The sequence below is a fragment of the Mastigoproctus giganteus genome, chromosome 8 (genome assembly GCF_048544385.1).
Source record: "Mastigoproctus giganteus isolate SK-2022 chromosome 8, ASM4854438v1, whole genome shotgun sequence".
In the NCBI taxonomy this organism is placed as follows: domain Eukaryota; kingdom Metazoa; phylum Arthropoda; class Arachnida; order Uropygi; family Thelyphonidae; genus Mastigoproctus; species Mastigoproctus giganteus.
This window is the reverse complement of record NC_143582.1, coordinates 133,032,129-133,054,099: the sequence shown is the minus strand read 5'-3', so window position 1 is coordinate 133,054,099 and position 21,971 is coordinate 133,032,129. Positions and strand designations below refer to the sequence as shown.

Genomic DNA, 21,971 nt, shown 5'->3' with positions numbered 1-21,971 from the left:
ATTAAAACTAAAGCCAGTCCTTTGCTGCCAGGCGTAAGAAAATCCTGAGAAAACTTGGGATTTACCTACCTAATGCAAAATTAGCCAGATAACTGCCAGAGAAAATATGTTTCAGTCCTAAATTTGGAGGTATTATTGTATCCTGAGATATTTCGGGTAGTTCCAAATAAATTTTAAAACCAAAAACGAGATATCTCAGGATAACCCATGAAGGGGTTAATTCAGAAAAGATTTCCTCTTCAGACGCTTCCATAAGATCCTATTTGGTGATGATACTATAGGATGAGTTCAGTGTCTTGTGGCACTAGTGTTCAGTGTCTTACTTCTGGTGAGAGTAACACCCCCATAGATGTAGATCGGCAAAGTCGTTGTGAATGTGTGTCACATCTGGTCTCTACAAGGATGTCAGGTCTGAACAAACCCATCTGGCATATTTAGGAGAGCCTGCCAACCCTTCCAAACCCTTCTGGATAAAGAAAGTTGATATCTTTCCTAAGGGCTTTTCACTAGTAGAGTGAATTATCAGGTAAATGAGGTGTAATTGGGCCATATATAACTTCTGTTTTCTGTCTTTAGCAGAAATGACATTATCTGGATCAAAGTCCACGCCCCCAGAAGAAATTACTTTATCAGGATTCATGGAGATTTTGTTTTGGTTCAGTGCTTGAGTGCCCCCAACCACCACGGAGCCCAAATGGGGTGCCCACTACCCGGCAAGCAATAAATGTGCTCGGCAATAAATAAAGCCAGGGCTACCAGACACTATACTCGTACTACCGCCAGCCTGAATCCTGTCCGTTGTACCATGAGGTGTAAAGGCATGGCATTGACAGAGCTGACCCATGAAAGCAGACCCACTAGCTGATCAATCCTGCACAAGCCATTCAGGACCACCCATCTTGTTGAAGCAGGGCCAAATGTGGTGTGTGTAAGCTGGGCCCCTCAACCACCAGGATCTCCCTTTCTGAATTTCCATTGGTTCCAGCGCATAGTCAGTTATTGTTGGTGACTCTATTGTCAGGCAGACGGGGAATATATTGTGTAAAAAGGGTAGTGGAATAGGACCAGGGTATGTCTACCAGGGGGAAAAGTTGATGACGTTGTAAAACATATATCATCTTTTAAGGGCAACAATATCACAAAAGGTGATATTGTTGTACACGTTGGCACAAATGACATTAAGAGTAGGAATTCTGCAGATTTACTTAACAAGTACAGGTCAATGTTGCAAAAAAGTCGTGAGTTAGGGTTAAATTTGAAAGTGTCTGCAATTCTGCTCAGACACAATAGGAGGGAGTACATGATGAGAGCCTTGTCAATCAATTCAGCCCTGGAGGGAATGTGCAAGGCTCAAGGGGTAGAATTTTTTTTCAGCATGGTCTGTGCTTGTTAACAGGAGAGACTGCTTCTACAGGGATGGGATACACTTAAACAGAAAGGATACAAAAATATTTGCTGATGATATCGAGGCAGTGTTAAGTGGGTCAGAAAACTGCTAGCTTGGAAGTGGGGGATTCACAGGCTAAAAGGGTAAAAGAGCTGCAGGCAGAGGTGAAGGTGATTCTTGCAGTACTTATATTAGAATAAGCAGTGCTCTGGAGCGAGGGATACTAGGGGTTACAGGGACTATTGGCAGTCATCGTGAAAGAGATGGGTATATGGGATGTGTTGGGCTAACTAAGAATAAGTGCATGTATAGCAATGCTAGAAATATAGTAAATAAATTTGAAGTGTTGGTCAAGACATCAAAGGCGGATATTGTTGGGATATCAGAGACATGGTGTTACACAGATATTAGGAATGCAGAATTGGAATTTGGGGAGTACAATAATGGGGGATTTTAACTTCCCAAATATTGACTGGAACTTGCGGATTGGGTCACTCGCACATTAGTAAGACTTTGTGGATTTATTGGATGATTGTGTTCTGCAGCAGCATGTTCGAGAGGCAACCAGAGAGGGTAATACTCTTGATCTGGTTATCAGCAGTGATCATTTGTGTATTAAGAATTCATGTATTATATACGGAATCCATATATATTATTATGCAATACAGAAGCCTATGGCAGGTATAAGATAGTCTGTAATGAAGTCACAAAGGAGGTTAGGCAGGCGAAGGCAGATTACGAGAAATCTTTGGCAAAGGATGCTAAGAAAAACAGCAAGGATTTCTTTACTTAATGATTTTGTAATAATTGAGAGCAAAGTGGAGGAGAAATTGTTGAAGTTAAACATAAGAACAGCACCTGGGGTGGAAGGGATCTATCCAGTTATATTAAAGGAGGCGGCAAAGGAAGTAAGCAAACCCCTAACCATAATTATGAGAGTATCCTTGGCCTCAAGGAAGGTCCTCACAGACTGGAGATGTGCAAATGTATCCCCAATTCACAAAGGGGGATCGAAGGGTGACACGAGTAATTACAGTCCAGTTAGTTTAACTTCTGTTCCGGATAAAATAATGGAGTCACTGGTTAAAGATGCATTGTGGGATCATCTAGATAAGGAAATGATGCCATAATTCAGCAGCAATAATTCAGACACAGCATGGATTTGTTAAGGGAAAGTCTGGTCCGACAAATTTGATTGGTTATTATGATGTGGTTACAAAGGAACTGGATGCAAAAAATAATTTTGATATCACATACTTGGATTTCAGGAAAGCTTTTGACACTGTTGCACCTGGAAGACTACTGTACAAACTGGAGCAGAATGGTATTAAGGGTAAGTTTCTACAATGGATAAAAGGATGGTTGAGTAGGAGAATACAGAGGGTGGTAATCAATGGGTGCTGCTCTTGGTGGAATAATGTAATTAGTGGAGTCCCACAGGGTTCAGTGTTGGGTCCACTGTTGTTTTGTATATTTATCAATGATAATGATGAAGTTATATCAGGCTTAGTGTTGAAGTTTACAGATGATACAAAGGTCGGCAGGTTTGTTAATGACAGTAATGGCAGTGTGCTACTGCAACAGGATCTAGAAAATTTGGTCAGATGGGCTGAGAAGTGGCAACTGAAGTTTAACCTTGACAAATGCAAAGTACTGCATATGGGTAGAAGTAACCCCAGAGAAATGTACCAACTGTGTGGTACTACACTTAAGGCGGTAGAAAATGAAAAAGACCTGGGAGTAATTGTGCAGTCAGATATGAAGTTTTCTGAGCAATGCAGACAGGCTGCCATGGCAGGTCATGCGGTTTTATCAATGATATATAGCAGGGGTGGCCAATGAGTCGATCACAGATTTAATTTCGGTCGATCATGACGAATTTTAAATATCCAGTCATCCCTCGTTTGTACATCTTGTGCAATGTAATTTTTGAGATGGTAAATAGCGGCACATTGTGAAGGAAAAAAGTAGATCACATCACAAATTAAGTAGGCCACTCCTGATATATAGGAATTTTGCTAGCAGGGAAAAGGAGGTGATTGTCCCTCTGTATAAGGCAATGGTCAGACCATGCCTTGAGTACTGCGTACAGGTCTGGAGGCCTCATTTTAGGAAGGATGTAGATTTGCTTGAGCCTGTACAGAGAAGGGCAACAAGATTGGTGGGAGGAATGAAGGGATCCTCTTACCAAGAGAGGCTTAAGTTCTGCAAACTGCAGCGATTCAAGGCTAGGCACCAGCAAGGTGATCTGATTGAGGCATATAGGGCTTGAACACGCTGAATTCTGATGGAATTCTTCCACTTGCTTGGATTACGAACCTAAGGGGGCATAAATTCAAATTGAGGAAAGACAGATGTAGAATAGATGTGCAGAAATTTGCCTTTAGCCAGCAGGTGGTTAACTGCTGGAACAAACTTCCATCTGTCATTGTGGAAGTTGATAGGTTAAATAAATTTAAGGAGGAACTGGACAAACATTTAGAGGGATTTGTTTTGTAAATTTTTTTGGCTGATGCTGCATAAACTCATACACTTGCTTTCTTGCATCACATGCCACCACTACTACTACTATAGCAAACATGCCAGATTCCTTATTAGCCTGGAATCTAGGCTGTGGGCATTAGATCCAAGTGATGCTAATCTGGAGGACCAGCTGTGTCACTGGGAGGTCCCCTCACCATGTACACTGTTGAGGGGAGACATGGTGACACTGTTGAGGGGAGACTATTACTGGAATGTTGTCACAGTTAATACTGTTATGGCATATGATAAGAAGGCAGTTATTGAGTTACACATGCTATCCACTAACAAAAATAATCAAAAAGGAAGATTCTATTTCTTTAAATGTAAAATAATATAAATTCTTACCTTTTTTCTGCATCAAGTTCGCAGCACAAGAATGCTATTTTATAAAATGGCCCTGGACAATTTGTGCAAAACTTCTCCTGGAACATAGTAGTATTTAAGCCAAAGTCTGAGCTTCTAGGGAGATAATCAGGATCTGCTTGAACTCTTCCAATAATCTGTAGGAATGAAAAAATTATAATAATAACAAGAAGCCAACTGAAGTAAAATGACAAATTATGCTTATATTTATAATTACAATAATACAATGAAGGATGTATTATTGTAATTAGCATCAAGTGTAATAGATTGTATACTTGCTAGACCGGTGTCAAATTATGCACATGGAAACAAGATGCTTATGGATGGGTCTTGCACAGTGTTTTATCACTTGCTAAGCATCTGACAGAATTACATAATACAAAAATTCAAGAATTTAGAATACAGAAATTCTAACCTGTGAAGGCGCTTATATCAGATATTCATTTGCAAAGAACAAATTCAACAGTGCTTTGCAAAATAGTCAGTCTCCGACTTAATTTTTTGTACCCCTCCCCATAACAGGAAAGTCTACAAAAAGATTTAAGTGAACCTATGGAAATTAAAGCTCCAAACAAAATGGAAGAAAATAAATTTGAAGGTCACTCAAAAAACAGACACTTAAAAACATTCTTCCTCCTGCACATATAACTGAAACATACTCTTCCTTGAAAATATCATAACATATATCTAAATTTTTGAAACATTTTAGTTTGAAACATGTTAATCACTTTAATAAATATTTCCATTAAAATCTTTCTGACTCACTCAAAATACTTAATATTCCAGCCTCCAAATGCACAAACTGTAATATTAAATGACAAATCATGTAATACTACAGCTTGCAGATGATACGAAGGTTCAGGGTTGTTAATGACAGTATGCTACTGCAACAGGATCTGGAAAAGTTGAGCAGATGAGCTGAAAGGTGGTAATTGAAGTTTAATATTAACAAATGTAAAGTACTGCATATGGGTAGCAGTAACCACAGAGTAACATGTAAACTGCGTGGTACTATACTCAGGATGGTAGAGAATGAAAAAGAACTGGGGGGGGGGGGTCATTGTGCAGTCAGATATGAAGTTTTCTGAGCAGTGCAGACAAGTTGCAAGAGAAGCTCATGGTGTCTTATCAATGATACGTAAAATTTTGCAAGCAGGAATACAGAGGTGATTATATCCCCTTATTTTGGCAATGGTCAGGCCACACCTTGCGTACAGCATACAGGTCTAGAGGTCTCATTTTAGGAAGGTTGTAGAGCTGCAGGAACGAGTACAGAGATGGGCAGCGAGATTGGCGAATGGAACAATGGGTTGCTTTTACAAAGAAAGACTTAAGTTCTGCAAATTGCAGTGTCCGGAGACTAGTACCTGTGAGGTGATCTGATTGAAGCATATAAGGCCTTCAATGGATTGAGCAGGCTCAATGCTGCTGATGGGATTCTTCCCCCTGCCCAGATTAGTCGCTTGAGGGGATATAAACTCAAATTGAGGAAAGACAGTTGTAGAATAGATATGTGAAAATTTGCCTTTAGCCAGAAGATGGTTGATTGCTGGAACAAACTTTCATCTGTTGTTGTAGAAGTTGACAGCTTAAATAAATTCAAAGCAGAACTAAAACATTTGGAGTTAATGGATGGGTGAAATGGGAAGGTGTTTTTTTTTTTTCTTTGCCTGATGCTATATCAGCTTGCTTTCTTGTGTCAGATGCCTCTACTAATATTAATCAATTCTTATATGGCTGCTGAAACTACCAACTTGTTAATAGTAATCTTCAAAGAATAGTATTAACATCTTGTTTCCAAAAACCCCAAAAGGCTTTTCATCATAGAAAAACATGAAGCAGTTTTGAATACCTTTATTTTTTAATGTTCTAGACTGGCATTGATGAGTTTGGTGTCATTAAACAGGTAACTTATGGAATTTTTTATAACTGGTTATCGAGGCACCCTAGCAGGAAAATTTTGTAAGTAAGATGCAGTACACCACTATCATCACATCATCAGCCATTTTCAATCCACTGAAGATGAAGGCCTCTCCAGCAACTTGACAGTTCCTTCTGTTTTGTGCAATGGCCATCCATTTACTACCCACAAACTCATGAATTCCATCTGACCATCTCTGTCGTTGTCTTCCAGGTTTTTTCCTAGCTTCTCCTAGGTACCATTCTATTATTTTCTTAGTCCATCTGTAATCATGTCTTCGAGCTATGTGTCCTGCCCAAGACCATTTTAGTTCTTTAGTTTTGATAAGAATGTCCTTTACTTGAGTTTGCTCTCTAACCCATGTGTTTCTCTTCTTATTTAACAGTCTGATTCCCAATATAATTCGTTCCATTCTTCGATGTGTAGTGCTGTGTAGTTTTTTGGTGAGTGCCCAAGTTTCACTTCCATAAGTCATGATGGGAAGTATACATTGGTTGTTTATTTAATGTTTCAGACAAATTGGGATATTGCTCCTCAGTATGTGACTATATTCCCTGAATGCCATTCATCCAAATTTATTCTTCTCTTGACTTCCAGCATTTATCATTCTTACAACTAATGACTTGTCCCAAATAAGTATATGACTCCACCTTTTCAATTACTGCTCCTTCAATCATTATATCCTTTTCTGTAGAATACTTATTCATAGCCTTCATAGCTAGGTAGGCAGGAGCAGCAGTGCGTAGCACATGCTTCTTGATTAGGCCGGGGTTCGAGCCCATGAGCCACCAAATACGGAGGATGCGGAAAGGTCAGGGAATGACCACCGCATATCCCCGGAGCAATATGGCCTTAGTTGCTAATGCTCCTAAAAACCAAAATAACATAACATAACTTATTCATAATTACTTTTGTTTTAGCCATATTCGTTCTTTAGTCCAAAACCCTTACTAACTCTGCATAACTGATTAAGATTTTCCTCTAATTCTTTGGAATCATGGCTTATGACCACAATGTCATCTGCAAATTGTAAATGGTTTAGGTACTCTCCATTCACATTGACTCCTTTCTGTGATCAGTCTAATCTTCTGAAAGCTTCCTCAAGGCAGCAGTAAACAACTTCGGAGATATTGTGTCTCCTTGTCGAACTCCTTTCTCAATTTTAAATTTCCTACTGTCTTTGTCTAGTCTAATAAAGGAGGTAGCATTGTAATATATTTTCTTCAAAATCATAATATATGGGATATCTATGCCTTGTCTTTCCAGTGCCTAAAACATTGCCTTATGCTGTATGGAATCAAATGCCTTTTCATAATCCACAAATGCCATGTATAATGGTGTTTTGTATTCATTTGATTCCTCCATTAGCTGTGATATTATGTGAAGGTGATCCATAATTGAGAATCCTGCCCTAAAGCCGCTTGCTCTTTCGGTTGATTCTCATCAAGTATTCTTTCTAATCTAGTAATCACCCTTGTGAACAACTTGTAGATGTGAGATAACAAGTTAATTGGTCTATAATTGCCAGTTTCTGGTTTATCTCCTTTCTTATGCAGCAAAACTATGATTGCACTGTTCCACTTCTTAGGTGTCACACCTTTTCTAATGCATTTTGCGAAGAGTCTTGCCCATTTCTGTGTTATGTCTCTTCTTCCCAATTTGAGAAGTCCACAGTAACTTCATCTTCACTGGGGCTTTCTAATTCTTCATTTTCTTCAATGCATGCTCTACCGCATCAAGGATATTGGGTATGTCATATGTGTTACTAATTTGTGATCCATCTTCCCTGCTGGCATCATTCCCTCGCTCCTTGTATACTTCTCTATAGTAGTTTTCTGCTATTTATAAGTACACTATCGCTATTCTTCAGTTTCAGTTACATTTGTGTTTGTGTATTACTGCTCATGGCTGCTGATTTAAGTCCTTTGTTTTCCCTTAATGCTTGTTCTACTTTTCTTGTGTTAAATCATCTTATGTCCTCTCTGAGTCTCTTTCTAATGGCTTTGTATAACTCAGTTATACACAATTTTCTCCTTGTCAGTGTTTATCTTGCTGTTCATTGTCATTGTTGGGTCATCATGACAAGTGTTTCTTGACTAATTTTTTCTTCTTTGGATTTCTTTTTACCTATAGGTTTCTTGGTGCTTTATCACTTTCAGATAGTTGAAATATTCCTCATTGATATCTTTGTCCTGAGCAGTCTGAAGAAGCTTAAACTTGTTCTTAAGTTCCAGTACCTACTGCCTTTTCTCCTCTTCTGTTATCTCAAAGACCTTTGTATCATTTACTCGAGTCAGTTTTTTCCTTTCTTTTCTTAGGTCTATTTCAAGTGTGCATCTTACCATTCTGTGATCACTTCCAACATTTACCTTGTTCAGGACAGTAACATTATTCACAACATATCTTCTGCTAGTGAGGATGAAGTCTATTTCATTAGTTGTTAATCCATTTGGGCTCTTCCATGTCTACTTCCTGTTCGCCCTTTTCTTGAAAAAAAGTGTTCATTACTGACATTCCTCGAGATTCTGCAAATTCCACAAGTTTTTCACCTCTTTCACCAATTCCAAAATTTCCTATAGTTCCCCTTTCTGCGCTGGTTTGTCTCTTTCCAACCTTAGCATTGACGTCTCCCATAATGATAGCGTAGTGGATTTTCTGCTCACCTAGAAGACTCAACTTCGGTGTACATTTCTTCGACCTCTTCATCATCATCATGGCTCGATGGTGGTGGTGGTGCATAAATCATTATAACCTTTAGCTTGTACCTCTTAGAAATCCTTTATACACTTCTAAGTACTTATTAAATACAAGTAATGTTTTTTTTGTGAGAAAAGGTTTTATTACAGTGCAACAATTTTGAGGTTAAAGGGGTTTCAACCTTCAGTAAGTGAAAAACCTTACTGAAGGTTCTTCACTTACTGAAGGAACATATTTTGATATAGACTAAGCAGTTCAGCAAAGCTTCTTTTTCCATAAATTACCATCGACGGTTCGACTGTTGATGATCCTGCTCAGATAGCAAAACAAACTGAATGAGTATTTTACATCTACATTCATACATGAGGAGTTATTAAGGTTTGAAAATGGCAGAAGGTTATCAAATTGTAGCAGGGTGCTTAATGATCTTGTAATAACTGAAAGCAAAGTGGAAGAGAAATTGTTGAAGTTAAACGTAAGAAAAGCACCTGGGGTGGATGGGATCTATCCAGTTATATTAAAGGAGGTGGCAAAGCAACTAAGCAAACCATTAGCCATAATTATGAGAGCATCCTTGGACTCAGGGGAGGTTCCCACGGACTGGAGATGTGCAAATGTATCACCAATTCACAAAGGGCGATCGAAGGGTGACACGAGTAATTACAGACCAGTTAGTTTAACTTCTGTTCCGGGTAAAATTATGGAGTCGCTGGTTAAAGATGCATTGCAGGATCATCTAGACAAGACTGCAGCAATAATTCAGACACAGCATGGGTTTGTTAAGGGAAAGTCTTGTCTGACAAATTTGATAGGATATTATGATGTGGTTACAAAGGAACTGGATGCAAAAAATAATTTTGATATCATATATTTGGATTTCAGGAAAGCTTTTGACACTGTTGCGCATGGAAGACTATTGTACAAATTGGAGCTTTGTTTGTTTGTTTGTTTTGCTTTTTTATTGGCGCATTAGCTTCCAAGGCTATAATGCGCCAAGACCAGGTCATATATAAAAAATTTTAAACATTCAGTGACCTAATTAGTTAGGTCACTATGTCAAAATGTATAGAAGGTATAAAATATAAATCAATAAAAATCACAGTAAAATATAAATTTTATACACGAGCAAAAACGTTTATTGATTTTAAAAAGCTAAAAACAGCAGACACATTGTCATTGTCGGTTAAAATCTGACTGAGTGTATAAGGCTCAGTCAGATGGTTAAAAGCGATAAGACGAGCATTACTAAAACTGGAACAGTTACATAAAATATGTTTAACGGATAAAATGGTGTCGCATTGCTCGCACATAGGAGGATCATCCGCCCTCAGCAGAAATGAATGTGTCAGATGACTATGTCCTATGCAGAGTCGGGCAAGAACAACTTCCTCGCTCCGATTCCTGCGCAGACTGGACTGCCATGTTTGTATTAGAGGCTTTATTTGGTATAATTTATTTGGTCTCTCTCTGTGCCATAATTCTTGCCATTGGGAATATATCTTTTGGTGTATTATTTGCCTGTAGTCTGTATAGGGGACTGACAGGCAACAATCGTTAGTGGGAGCTGCTGATTTGGCTGCAGTGTCAGCCAAATCATTTCCCTTTATCCCAATGTGGCTAGGAATCCAGCAGAAGCGGATATCAAATTTGTATTTATGAAGAGAATATATCTTCTGCTGAACCCGAGAGAGAACTGGATGACAGTTGTGTCTCAAAGATAATAAAGCCTGTAATACACTCAAAGAATCAGAATATATTATTGACCTTTGGCATTGAGAAGTTCGAATGTGATCCAAGGCTAACTCTATAGCATGCAGCTCTGCAGTGTATATGCTGGATTCAGGAAGAATCTTCTGAGATATTATAGTGTCCCGAAAGACAATAGCAGATCCTACGCACGATTCAGACTTCGAGCCATCTGTGTAGATGGGCAGGAAGTCGGAATACTCAACTCGGTGTGCGGAAAAGAGCTGATGGTAGACAGATGACGAGGTTTCAGATTTTACCCATTTCTTAAAGGAGAAGTCGCACGATGGAGTATGAGCATGCCAGGGTGGAAGAGTCTCTTTTGGTGTTTGTGCAACCTTGTCTACCATGATGTTAAACTCTCTTAGTAGCTCTTGGACACGAATGCCAAAAGGTCGATTGGCAGTCTGACGGGTATTGTACAAGTTTTCCCAACGTGGCATAAAGACAGATATCCACGTAGGATGGTCTGGCAGGGATTTCAGCTTTAAAGCATAGCTTAAAGACAACTGCTTACGTCGACGGTGGTTCGTTTGCTTCGACGTATAAGCTCTGGACAGGAGATGTTCGGAATGCTCCAGTAGCGATACGGATAGCCTGATGGTGGACGGGATCCAACCATCGAAGGACACTGTCTCTAGCTGAGGAGTATACCTGGGCCCCGTAGTCCAATTTGGATCGTACAAGTGCACGATAAATACGTAGTAGGGTACACCTATCTGCTCCCCAACGAGTAGAGGAGAGAGAGCGAAGAATATTTAGTCCCTTCGTGCACTTTGTACGAAAGTTGACGAATATGTTCAAGAAAGGTCAACTTTTTGTCGAACACAAGGCCCAAGAATTTTGTGCTTGACACTACTGGAATAGCATTTTGTCCGAGCCTTAATTCAGGTTCAGGATGAAGATTACGCTTGCGACAAAAGTGTACGCAAACGGTCTTCTCCGGCGAGAACCTGAAGCCATTAGCAAGTGCCCAGACATTCAGATTATCAATGGCTTTCTGCAGTTGTCTTTCAATAACCCTCATGTTGCGCGACTGGCAAAAAATGCTAAAGTCATCAACATAGAGGGCACTGTTTACAGTTGGAGGAAGTTGTTCTGTGATGGAATTTATTTTTATGGCGAAAAGCGTGACACTTAAAACTGATCCTTGTGGTACTCCCTCCTCTTGGCTAAAGGAACGAGAGAGTGAGGATCCCACACGAACTTGGAAAGATCGATTGGCTAAAAAGTTTTGAATAAACACAGGAAGATGCCCTCTAAGGCCTAGGCTGTGCAAATCTTTTAATATGCCAAATCTCCAAGCTGTGTCATACGCTTTCTCCATGTCAAAGAACACCGACACCAAGTGTTCACGTTTTAGGAAAGCATCCCGGATGGATGTTTCCAGTCTAATAAGATGGTCCAAAGTGGACCGGTTCCTTCGGAAGCCGCACTGGATGTTGGAGAGAAGGTCATTTGTTTCTAAATACCAGATTAAACGAGAATTAACCATTCTCTCCAGTATTTTGCACAAACAGCTAGTCAGAGCAATGGGACGATAATTTCTAGTGACTTTTGGATCCTTTCCTGGCTTAGCAAAAGCAAGAACGGTTGCCTTGCGCCAGGAATCCGGAAACTGCCCTTCGATAAAGATTCTGTTATACAGAGTGAGCAGATAATCCATAGATTTTGGTGAAAGATGTTTAATCATTTCATAATGGATGCCATCTGGTCCAACAGCACTTGCTTTTGAAAGAGTGAGGGCTCTTTTCAGTTTGTGTATAGTGAATTCCCCGTTATAGGGGCAGTCACTCTTACACTTAAAATTAAGTGCCTGTTTTTCTATTTTATGTTTCAGGACCAGGAACTCTGGGGAATACGAAGATGTTGCAGAGATGTTAGAGAATGTTTCCCCAAGAGAATTAGCTATTGCAGTTGGATCTGCAATAGCGCATCCATTATAATCTAGGATTGAAGAAGGGTGGGATGTATATTTCCCCTTCATTTTCCGGATTTTATCCCAGACTACCTTAGAGTTGGTAGACTGGTTAATAGATGATGTAAAACGGATCCACGATTCCTTTTGACTCTGACGACGGATGTAGCGTGCTTTGGCTCGTGCACGTTTAAAGGCTATAAGGTTGGTCGTGGTAGGATATCGGTGGAATATCCCCCACGCTTTGTTTTGAGCCTTTTTGGCTGCTGTGCATTGTGAATTCCACCAAGGTTTGGGAAATGGTGAAAACCGGCCTGATGTGTTTGGGACAGCATTAGCAGCTGCTTGGACGATGATTTCTGTGATGTACTTTACTGTGTCATTGATCAGCTCTTGACTGACTGTGCTAAGATCAAAATTTGCCTGATGTTGGAAGGCAGTCCAGTCAGCCTGATCAATCTTCCACCGTGGTAACCTGAAGGGAAGACATGGTCGCCCACTGTGTAACAAGGTTATCACCGGGAAGTGATCGCTTCCGTATGGATTCTCCTCCACTTCCCAGGTGAGTGAAGAGAGTAGAGAAGGGGAGCAGATAGAGAGATCAATGGCAGAAAAAGTACGGGTAGGCATGTGGAAGAAGGTGTTTGTTCCAGTATTTAGAAGGGAAAGGTCATTGTCATTGAGCATACGCTCTATGACTCGTCCCCTTCCGTTGATGTTAGCACTACCCCACAGGGTGTTATGTCCATTCATATCCCCGAGAAGTAAGAAAGGGGGAGGCAACTGCGTTAGAAGATCATCAAGGTCTGCCTGGGAGATGTCAGTCCCAGGTGGCAAATAGATAGAGCACACAGTTAATAAAAATCCCACCGTAAGGCGAATTGCAACAGCCTCTATGTTAGTTGTAATCAGTAAGGGCTGCACTGGGGTCTGGTTACCCACAAGGATAGCCACTCCCCCATGTACAGAGCCATCCGCAATTCTATCCTTACGAAAAATTGTGGTGTTATGCATCGTGGGATGGTCATTTGCCTTTAGGTATGTCTCCTGCAAGCATAAGCAAACTGGCTCGTGCTTTTGCAGGAGGGCCTTGATGTCATCTATATTTCGCCGGAATCCACGACAATTCCATTGTAGGAATTTAGCCATTATTTTGGCTTGGTGGGTCCATCAGGCGGCTTCCGAGGTGCTGAGGGCTTACTTTTATCAGTCTTGGATTTGTCCTTTTTGGGGAAGAAAGGACGCTGTCCCGTGTCCATTTCCTCCTCCGCGAAGAGTTCCAAGACTGACTCTTCGGGTACCTCCTTCTGCTCGACATCCATTTTTTCTTGGGTACTAGGGGGGACTTCCCCTTTCTTATTCTTTTCTTTCATAATTGTCTTTGTTACTTGTGGAGCATTAGGAGGTACCGATATAGGAGTGGCAGCCGATTGGTCCTTTTGTGCAGGTTTTTGAGAACTTAAGAGATACCGCGCGATGGGAGTGAAAGACTCCTTTGGAGGAATGGTCATGTCCGTCTGAGTTCCGACGGAACATCTCCCTGCTACCTTCTGGGCGTAGGTAGGTCTGTTGGTATTCAGGGGTTTCACCGATTTCCTTGCCTCCTGGTATGATATGTTAAGCTCTGCCTTCAGCCGTTGAATCTCTTTTTCTTCTTTCCACCTCTGGCATGCTCGTGAGTAGGCCGGGTGTTCGCCTTCACAGTTAATACAGGTGGGTTTTGCGGCTGAACATGCTGTTGTTTCGTGGTCCTTTGCACCACACCGGGCGCATGCAAGGACTCCACGGCAGGCCATTTGAGAATGTCCATACTTCTGACATTTAAAACACCGTAAAGGGTTCGGAATGTATGGACGTACTGGACAGTTGATGTATCCAGCTTTAATCTCATCAGGAGGTTTGGGAGAGTTAAAAGTCAGGATAACACTCCTGGTTTTAACAATTTTCCCATCCCTTCACGCAGTGATTCTCTTGACGGCAGTAACTCCCTGTGGTTTTAATTCGGAGCAGATTTCCTCCTCGGTGACGTCGAGAAGGTCCCACTCCGAAATGACACCTCTTGATGAATTTAGTGTTCTGTGTGGTGTCACTGTTACGGGTATTCTTCCGATTGATGTTACTCGGAGTAGATGTTTAGACTGCCTGTCATTTTTGGTTTCAATCAAGAGGTCCCCCGAACGGAGCCTCTTAACTGATTTGGGCAAACCTGCTAACCCGTCTAACCCTTTTTGAATAAAAAAAGGGCGACATTTTACCAATTGGTGTTTCATTGGTGGAATGCATAATTAAGAACCTTGGGACAGGCCCTGATGGTAATTCGGTTCGCTGCCTTTTTTTAGCAATAATGCTATCTGTCTCCTTTTCAGTGATTTCAGATAGGGACCGGGTTGGGGCCCCTGAAGAATTTAGTTTATCAGGATTCATAGAGATTTTTATATGGTTCAGTGCCCGGGCTCCCCACCCATCATGGAGCCCAAAGGGACGCCCACTACCCGGCATGCAATAAATGCGCTCGGGAGTGGGACGCCAGGGCTACCCAGACACTATACCCGCACCGCCGCCAGCCTGAATCCTGTCCCTCGGACCATGAGGGTAGGGGCGTGGCATTGTCACGGTTGACCCTTGCAGGCGAGCCTACTAGCCGATTGATCCTAGCCAGGCCTTCCAGGACCACCCGTCTTGTCGAAGCAGGGGCCAAAGTGGTGTATTGAAGCTGGGCCCCTCAACCACCAGGATCCCCCTTTCCGAATTTCCACGGGTCGCAGCGCACGGCAAACACGCCGGATTCCATTGATGTAAGCCCGGAACCTAGGCTGTGGGCGTTGGATCCCAGTGATGCTAGTCTGGAAGTCCAGCAGCGTCACTGGGAGGTCCCCTCACCACGTACAGGTGCCCACGTCGAGGGGCAAATTGGAGCAGAATGGTATTAAGGGTAAGTTTCTACAATGGATAAAAGGTTGGTTAAGTGGGAGAAGGCAGAGGGTGGTAATCAATGGGCTGCTCTTCTTGGACTAATGTTATTAGTGGAGTCCCACAGGGTTCGATGTTAGGTCCACTGTTGTTTTGTATATTTATCAATGATATTGATGAAGGTATATCAGGCTTAATGTCGAAGTTTGCAGATGATACAAAGGTTGGCAGGGTTGTTAATGACAGTGTGCTACTGCAACAGGATCTAGATAATTTGGGCAGATGGGCTAAGAAGTGGCAACTGAAGTTTAACCTTGACAAATGCAAAGTACTGCATATGGGTAGAAGTAACCCCAGAGAAACGTACCAACTGTGTGGTACTACACTTAAGGTGGTAGAAAATGAAAAAGACCTGGGAGTAATTGTGCAGTCAGGTATGAAGTTCTCTGAGCAATGTAGACAGGCTGCCAGGGCAGGTCATGGGGTTTTATCAATGATATATAGGAATTTTGCTAGCAGGGAAAAGGAGGTGACTATCCCTCTGTATAAGGCAATGGTCAGGCCACGCCTTGAGTACTGTGTACAGGTCTGGAGGCCTTATTTTAGGAAGGATGTAGATTTGCCTGAGCGTGTACAGAGAAGGGCAACAACATTGGTGAGGGGAATGAAGGGATCCTCTTACCAAGAGAGGCTAAGTTCTGCAAATTGCAGTGGCTGGAGACTAGGCACCTGTGCGGTGATCTGATTGAGGTGTACAAGGCCTTGAATGGGTTGAGCACGCTGAATTCTGATGGGATCCTTCCATTTGTTCAGATTATGAACCTAAGGGGGCATAAATTCAAATTAAGAAAAGACAGATGTAGAATAGATGTGCGGAAATTTGCCTTTAGCCAGCGGGTGGTTAATTGCTGGAACAAACTTCCATCTGTCGTTGTGGAAGTTGATAGGTTGAATAAATTTAAGGAGGAACTGGACAGGCATTTGGAAGGAATGGTGTGAATTTTTTTTTTTTTTTTTTTTTGGCTGCTGCTGCATAAGCTCATACATTTGCTTTCTTGCATCACATGCCACTACTACTACTACCTCTCTAATTTCTGCTGATTTTTAATGAAACACACTGGAAATAAAAAAAAATAATAAAAAATCATACAGATAGGAGATCAACTTATTAAAAAATGCACCTCTTGCAAGGATTATCAACTAAAAATATAGGAAAATGGTTTAACACAGGCATCAGAATTAAAAAGAATGGGTCACAGTACAACAGCTGCAATAAGCTTACTATGCTTTTGAATAAATACTGGTCACAAACATGTGAATGAGAAGGACTTAACTCTGAATGGCTGAGAGAAATGCAATCTTCAAGAACTTGAGTGCATATATCCATCCTTTTATCCAAGAATTTCAATTTGGCCTTATATTCACATTTCATGCATGTTAATTTGGATAAAGGTCATCAGATTGTCTATTCTTAGACATAGTTAATGTTCTTGACTCTGTTCACCCTAAACTGCTTTATTTTAAGTTATTACTGTCTTATTTACTTGACCTATATAATTCAGGTGTTAAATAGCAGTTCAGCAAAGATTGTTTTTGAAGGAGGATTCATCCTTCACTGTTTTTTCTCCCTTGCAGAGTGCCACAAGACTCTCCTCTGTGTCCTCTACTCCTTATCATATATTTCAATGACCCTGCAACAGCATTCCAAACTTTCAATGTCCACTAGCAAATGTTTGCTGATGACCTTAAAGTCTACAAGATTATCAATTCAATTTCTAATGATCAAATTTTATTCATCTCATATTGGCCCAGTTTAAACAATATGTATTTAAATACAAATAAATGCATTTAATGTCAGGTTTTTTTAAAAAATATTTACCCATTTCACATCTGTTTTATAGCCTTTCTTCTCTAGATTTTTCATTTTCAATCGCTCCTAATTCACATGATTTTCAATTCGTTTAAAGTATATATAAAACAGTCTGTGAAGCACAGAATTTTACGTCAACTTCAGTATGACTACTAAACACTTAAAATTTATTATTTTCACTCAGATTTACATCTTTGCATTTGTGTGCCATTTCAATAAATAAATAAATGAAAAAAAAAAAAAGGTTCATATCTCGAGGGACAGAAAAATAGTAATTAAACAATTAAGCTGTCAATCACACAAAAAAAGCAGATAATGGAGATACTGCATGGTACATAAACAAGCCACAGTGTGTGATTATCATGTAATCACCTGTAACAGACTAAAATGTGTGGACATTGGAAATAAATGTCAGTGCAGTGCATATTTAATCAATTAGAGCCTGTAAAACACTCCAAGAGAGGAATTAAATGCCTTAATTATGATGCCATATTAAAGGTTATCTCCCTGAATTTCTGTTACAGTATTGCATATAAATCTGCAAAGTTGGGTGTACTGAATTTCACTTAATACAATCAGTACTGGAGGAAAAAGTTATAGTTTTGGTTTTGGATTGTAACTGCTAAATATTAAAGAATATTAATTTATTTACTTCCTTTCAATCAGAATAATTATTTCAAACTTGATTATATATTCATGATTCAATGTATTTAATTTTGAAGTGATTAAGTTACACACAGTTAAAAAGCAGAATCCAAAATTAAAACGTTTAGCACTAGTTGCGTAGTAAGGAAAAAAAAAAAAAAAAAAAACAACAAAAAAAAAAAAAAAAGATGCTCTCAATCTATATCAAAAATTTTATTTATAAATTCTAAAGGAATTACAGTAGATATTCCTCTGGTTTTTACTCTAGGTATGTTTCTTAGGGAAGAGGAATTAAGTGTAACAAGTTTATTAAATTCACTCAAGTAACTGGAATATAACTTATCACTAGGAAGGTAATAGCTCTTAATCCAGCTATGGTGACACTCCAAACAGTAACAAAAGCAGTGGTCCTGGACCTGACAACTTTCTTTATAATTTCTGGAACAAAGTTTTCTTTTTTTTTTTTTTAATTCACCTTGCCTTTTTTATACCTTTTATTTTCAAGAAACAAGCCTTCTGGCAAAAATTAAAAAAAAAATAAAAAAAAAATTATATACAAAAAAATATAAACACAAAACTACTAGTTTTTTACATTTCTCCAGTTAAAAAAAAAACTGTTAAGTGCATGAAACTGTTAAGTGATGTGTGTGTGCAAAATATGCACACCACACACATCTATATTTATGCTTATTAATGTCCACTAACAAATGTCTGCTGATGACCTTAAAGTCTACAAGGTTATCAATTCAATTTCTAATGATCAAATTTTACAGCTTTTAATAAGCTGCAAAATACATATACATTTATACATAACAAAAATTGTAAAATTTTACAGCTTATTATGTATATAAATATTTTTAAAAAAATGCATACGCGCTCACACACCCACACATATTTGGCCTTGGTATTACTTTCACATGAATATAATTTTGCATAACTTGCTTCTATGTTCATTACTTCCTGCATGGCTCACACAGTTATGTTCTTAGTCTACTATATATTAGTAAACTAAGAATCATACTATTGATACAGCAATTCATAACAGTATCCTTTGAGACAATTATGGGATGATTGAGTTATAATAAAACAATTATCCAGTTATAATTTCATATCTGGCTTCTACGTGAAGTTTTTAAATATTTTAAATTCATCACTTTTTCCAGGTTTATACAATCATGTTCATAGTCAACTATTTATGCTGTTTATTCAGTAATTCATAGCAAACCAACTCTGGTTTGCTTCAGTTATAAATAAGACAATTATGCAGTTAAAATTCTGCTGATTCATCAACTGTCTACAATATATTTCTGTTATACAGCTGTTATAACTGTTTTTTATCTATTACCTTCATTCTTGCATATTTAGTATGGAAACATCTTGAATTGATATTGCTATTTCACATCAGGTATACAGCTGTTTGTATTCAAAACTATATGTCAATTTTATTTTCAACTTCTAACTCAATTAATATTCTTCCTTCACATTAATGTATTTTGGCAGTGCTAATTTATTTTCAACTTCTTGAAAGGTACTCTGAAAGGAATACTACATACCAGTATATAGTATTAACTTCCCATTTCATATTAAATATTTTCTCAGCCAGGTTTCTCACTTATAGGTTGGGCACTTGTGATCCCAGTTTGCTTGAGTAATTTAGTGATTCTTTCCTTCATATTCCTTTTTTCTTTGCATATATTTTTCAACCAAATCTATTAAATCTATTAGGATTATCCAAGAGGTCTGGTATTCTTTGTTTAATTATTGTCTTTAATCCCCCTCCCCCATACCATATATTCTAACTACCTTTTTTCCTACTTACATGCACTAGGGTGGTCTTTATGACCTCATAGTGCATGTAATGGGGGTCTTTACGACCTCAGCATGCCCAAATATTAAACTTTTCTGCAGTACACTGCTAACAATCTGTCATATTTAGCATTATTGCTCTATGCTTTGCTTTGCTTTCTTTACCACTGACTGGGGATCACTTTTCCATACATCATACGTGTATACTGGTACCTCACACTACTGACTTATTTTACTGGGCCACCTTTTGAAAAAAAACTTTTTCCTAAAAATTCCAAAATTCCTTAATTTTTTTTTTTTTAAATTTTACTACTAGTGGGCTTTGCTCGCTAAACCCATGTGCATGTTTTTCTACATAAAATGTAGAAGTATGACAGAGTAAGTCAAATCTTTTCTACGTAAAAGACACACCTGTCAATATCTAATCAGGATATGACCAATGTAATTATTTTCCAGTGCATCTGTAGCGAAATAATTGCCCTGCCCACTTGTACCATGTGACGTGCTTCCCTCTTCTCCCATTGGCTACCCCACCACGTGGCATTCTCAAGGTTGAAAAATATCACTATGTAATTATTTACCTGCGTTTACATAGGTCATTTAGGAAAAGCCCTTTTGCTTCAGGTTCCAGGATGCACAAGGAATATTGTTGCATCTGAAAGAGCAGGATTAAAATCTTTACAAAATACTAAACTATTTACAAATATACAAACTATATTGGGTCCCTTCATTAGCTGACTTTACAATGGAACATCAAATAACATCTGGCATGATCATGTAGTAGACAGTGAAGTATATCCACAAGGTTGGTGAACGTTGTGGAGCAGTTGTCTTTCAATGGCAGACAACAATATAATTATTTACCTGCACATTTGTAGTGATATAATTCCCCCGCCCTCTTCTCCCACTGGCTAGAATAAAATTGCTAGGAGGAAAACTTTTTTAATGTACAGAGAGAGATAACAATATTTCAGCCACATCTATTAAATCTATTAGGATTATCCAAGAGGTCTGGTATTCTTTGTTTAATTATTGTCTTTAATCGTTTAATTTGTATATTTTTAAATTATTTGTTAATTGTTTAATTATTGTCTTTTGCCCTACCTCGTCATTGAGTTGATTCCTCTCTCTATACGATATACTTTACACAGTAACTACCTTTCTCCCTACTTACTACTCCAGTACCAAAGCCAGAGCCTCTCATTGGAGGATGGGCTTTCCGAAATACAGGCTTCCACCTTTAATAAATGTAATAATGTACCATAATAAATATCCATTTATAAACTGTGTTGTCTTCACAGTTAGAGGAATTTACTTGGTCCAAATTCAGTGCATTTTTTGTCAGGAAAAAAAAAAAACCAAGTTGTTTTATTATTTTTTTTTTGTAAAGACAATAAGTCAGGGCCAAATTTACACTGGGTATGTGTTAAGCACAAAACAACTAAGGCTATGAGGAATTAGTACATTGTGTCTGTGAATTGTGTAAATTGCATGTATTCTATAATTAGTAAGTTTGCTGGATGAAACTTCAAAATGGGAGGGAGAGAGAGAGAGAGAGAGAGAGAGAGAGAGAGAGAGAGAGAGAGAGAGAGAGAGAGAGCACTAACTTTGCCAGAAATCAACCAAGTCATGTTGTGAAAAACAGTCTCTAAAAATTCCATTGTAGTAATGAGCAGCAAAAGAAAAATGACTAGCATTAGTAGAGGCATGTTTGTAAGGAAGCAAACTTATACAGCATCAGGCAAAAAACAAAAAAAACCTCTTCCCATTTCACTGATCCATTCAATCAACTTCCACAACAACAGATTCAAGTTTGTTCCAGAATCAACTAACTGATGGCTAAAGGCAAACTTCTGCACATCTATTCTGCAACTATCTTTCCTCAGTTTGAATCTGTCTCCTCAGGTTTGTAATCTGATCAAGAGGAAGAATCCCATCAGCATTGAGCCTACTCCATTCAAGACTTATACACCTCAATCACATCGCTTTGCAGGTGTCAGTCTCCAGAAGCTGCAATTTTCAGAACATAAGCCTTTCTTATAAGACCTCTCTGTTCCCTTCACCAGCCTTGTTGCCCTTCTCTGTACTCGTTCTGGCAATTCTACATTCTTCCTAAAATGAGGCTTCCAGACCTGTATGCAGTGCCAAAGGTGTGGCCTGACCATTGCCTAATACAAGGGAATAA

General features: G+C 39.1%; 1 protein-coding gene across 3 annotated transcripts in view; it reads right to left on the bottom strand.

The window, feature by feature from the left end:
- Window positions 1-21,971, bottom strand: part of LOC150081827 (LIM domain kinase 1-like) — a 360,820-nt gene that overhangs the window by 83,024 nt on the left and 255,825 nt on the right. For all 3 annotated transcript variants that reach the window (XM_090378920.1, XM_090378921.1, XM_090378922.1), the window contains one exon: window positions 4,256-4,410. In XM_090378920.1, coding sequence (XP_090235046.1) covers window positions 4,256-4,410 — 155 coding nt within the window. The remainder of the gene's footprint in view (window positions 1-4,255; window positions 4,411-21,971) is intronic.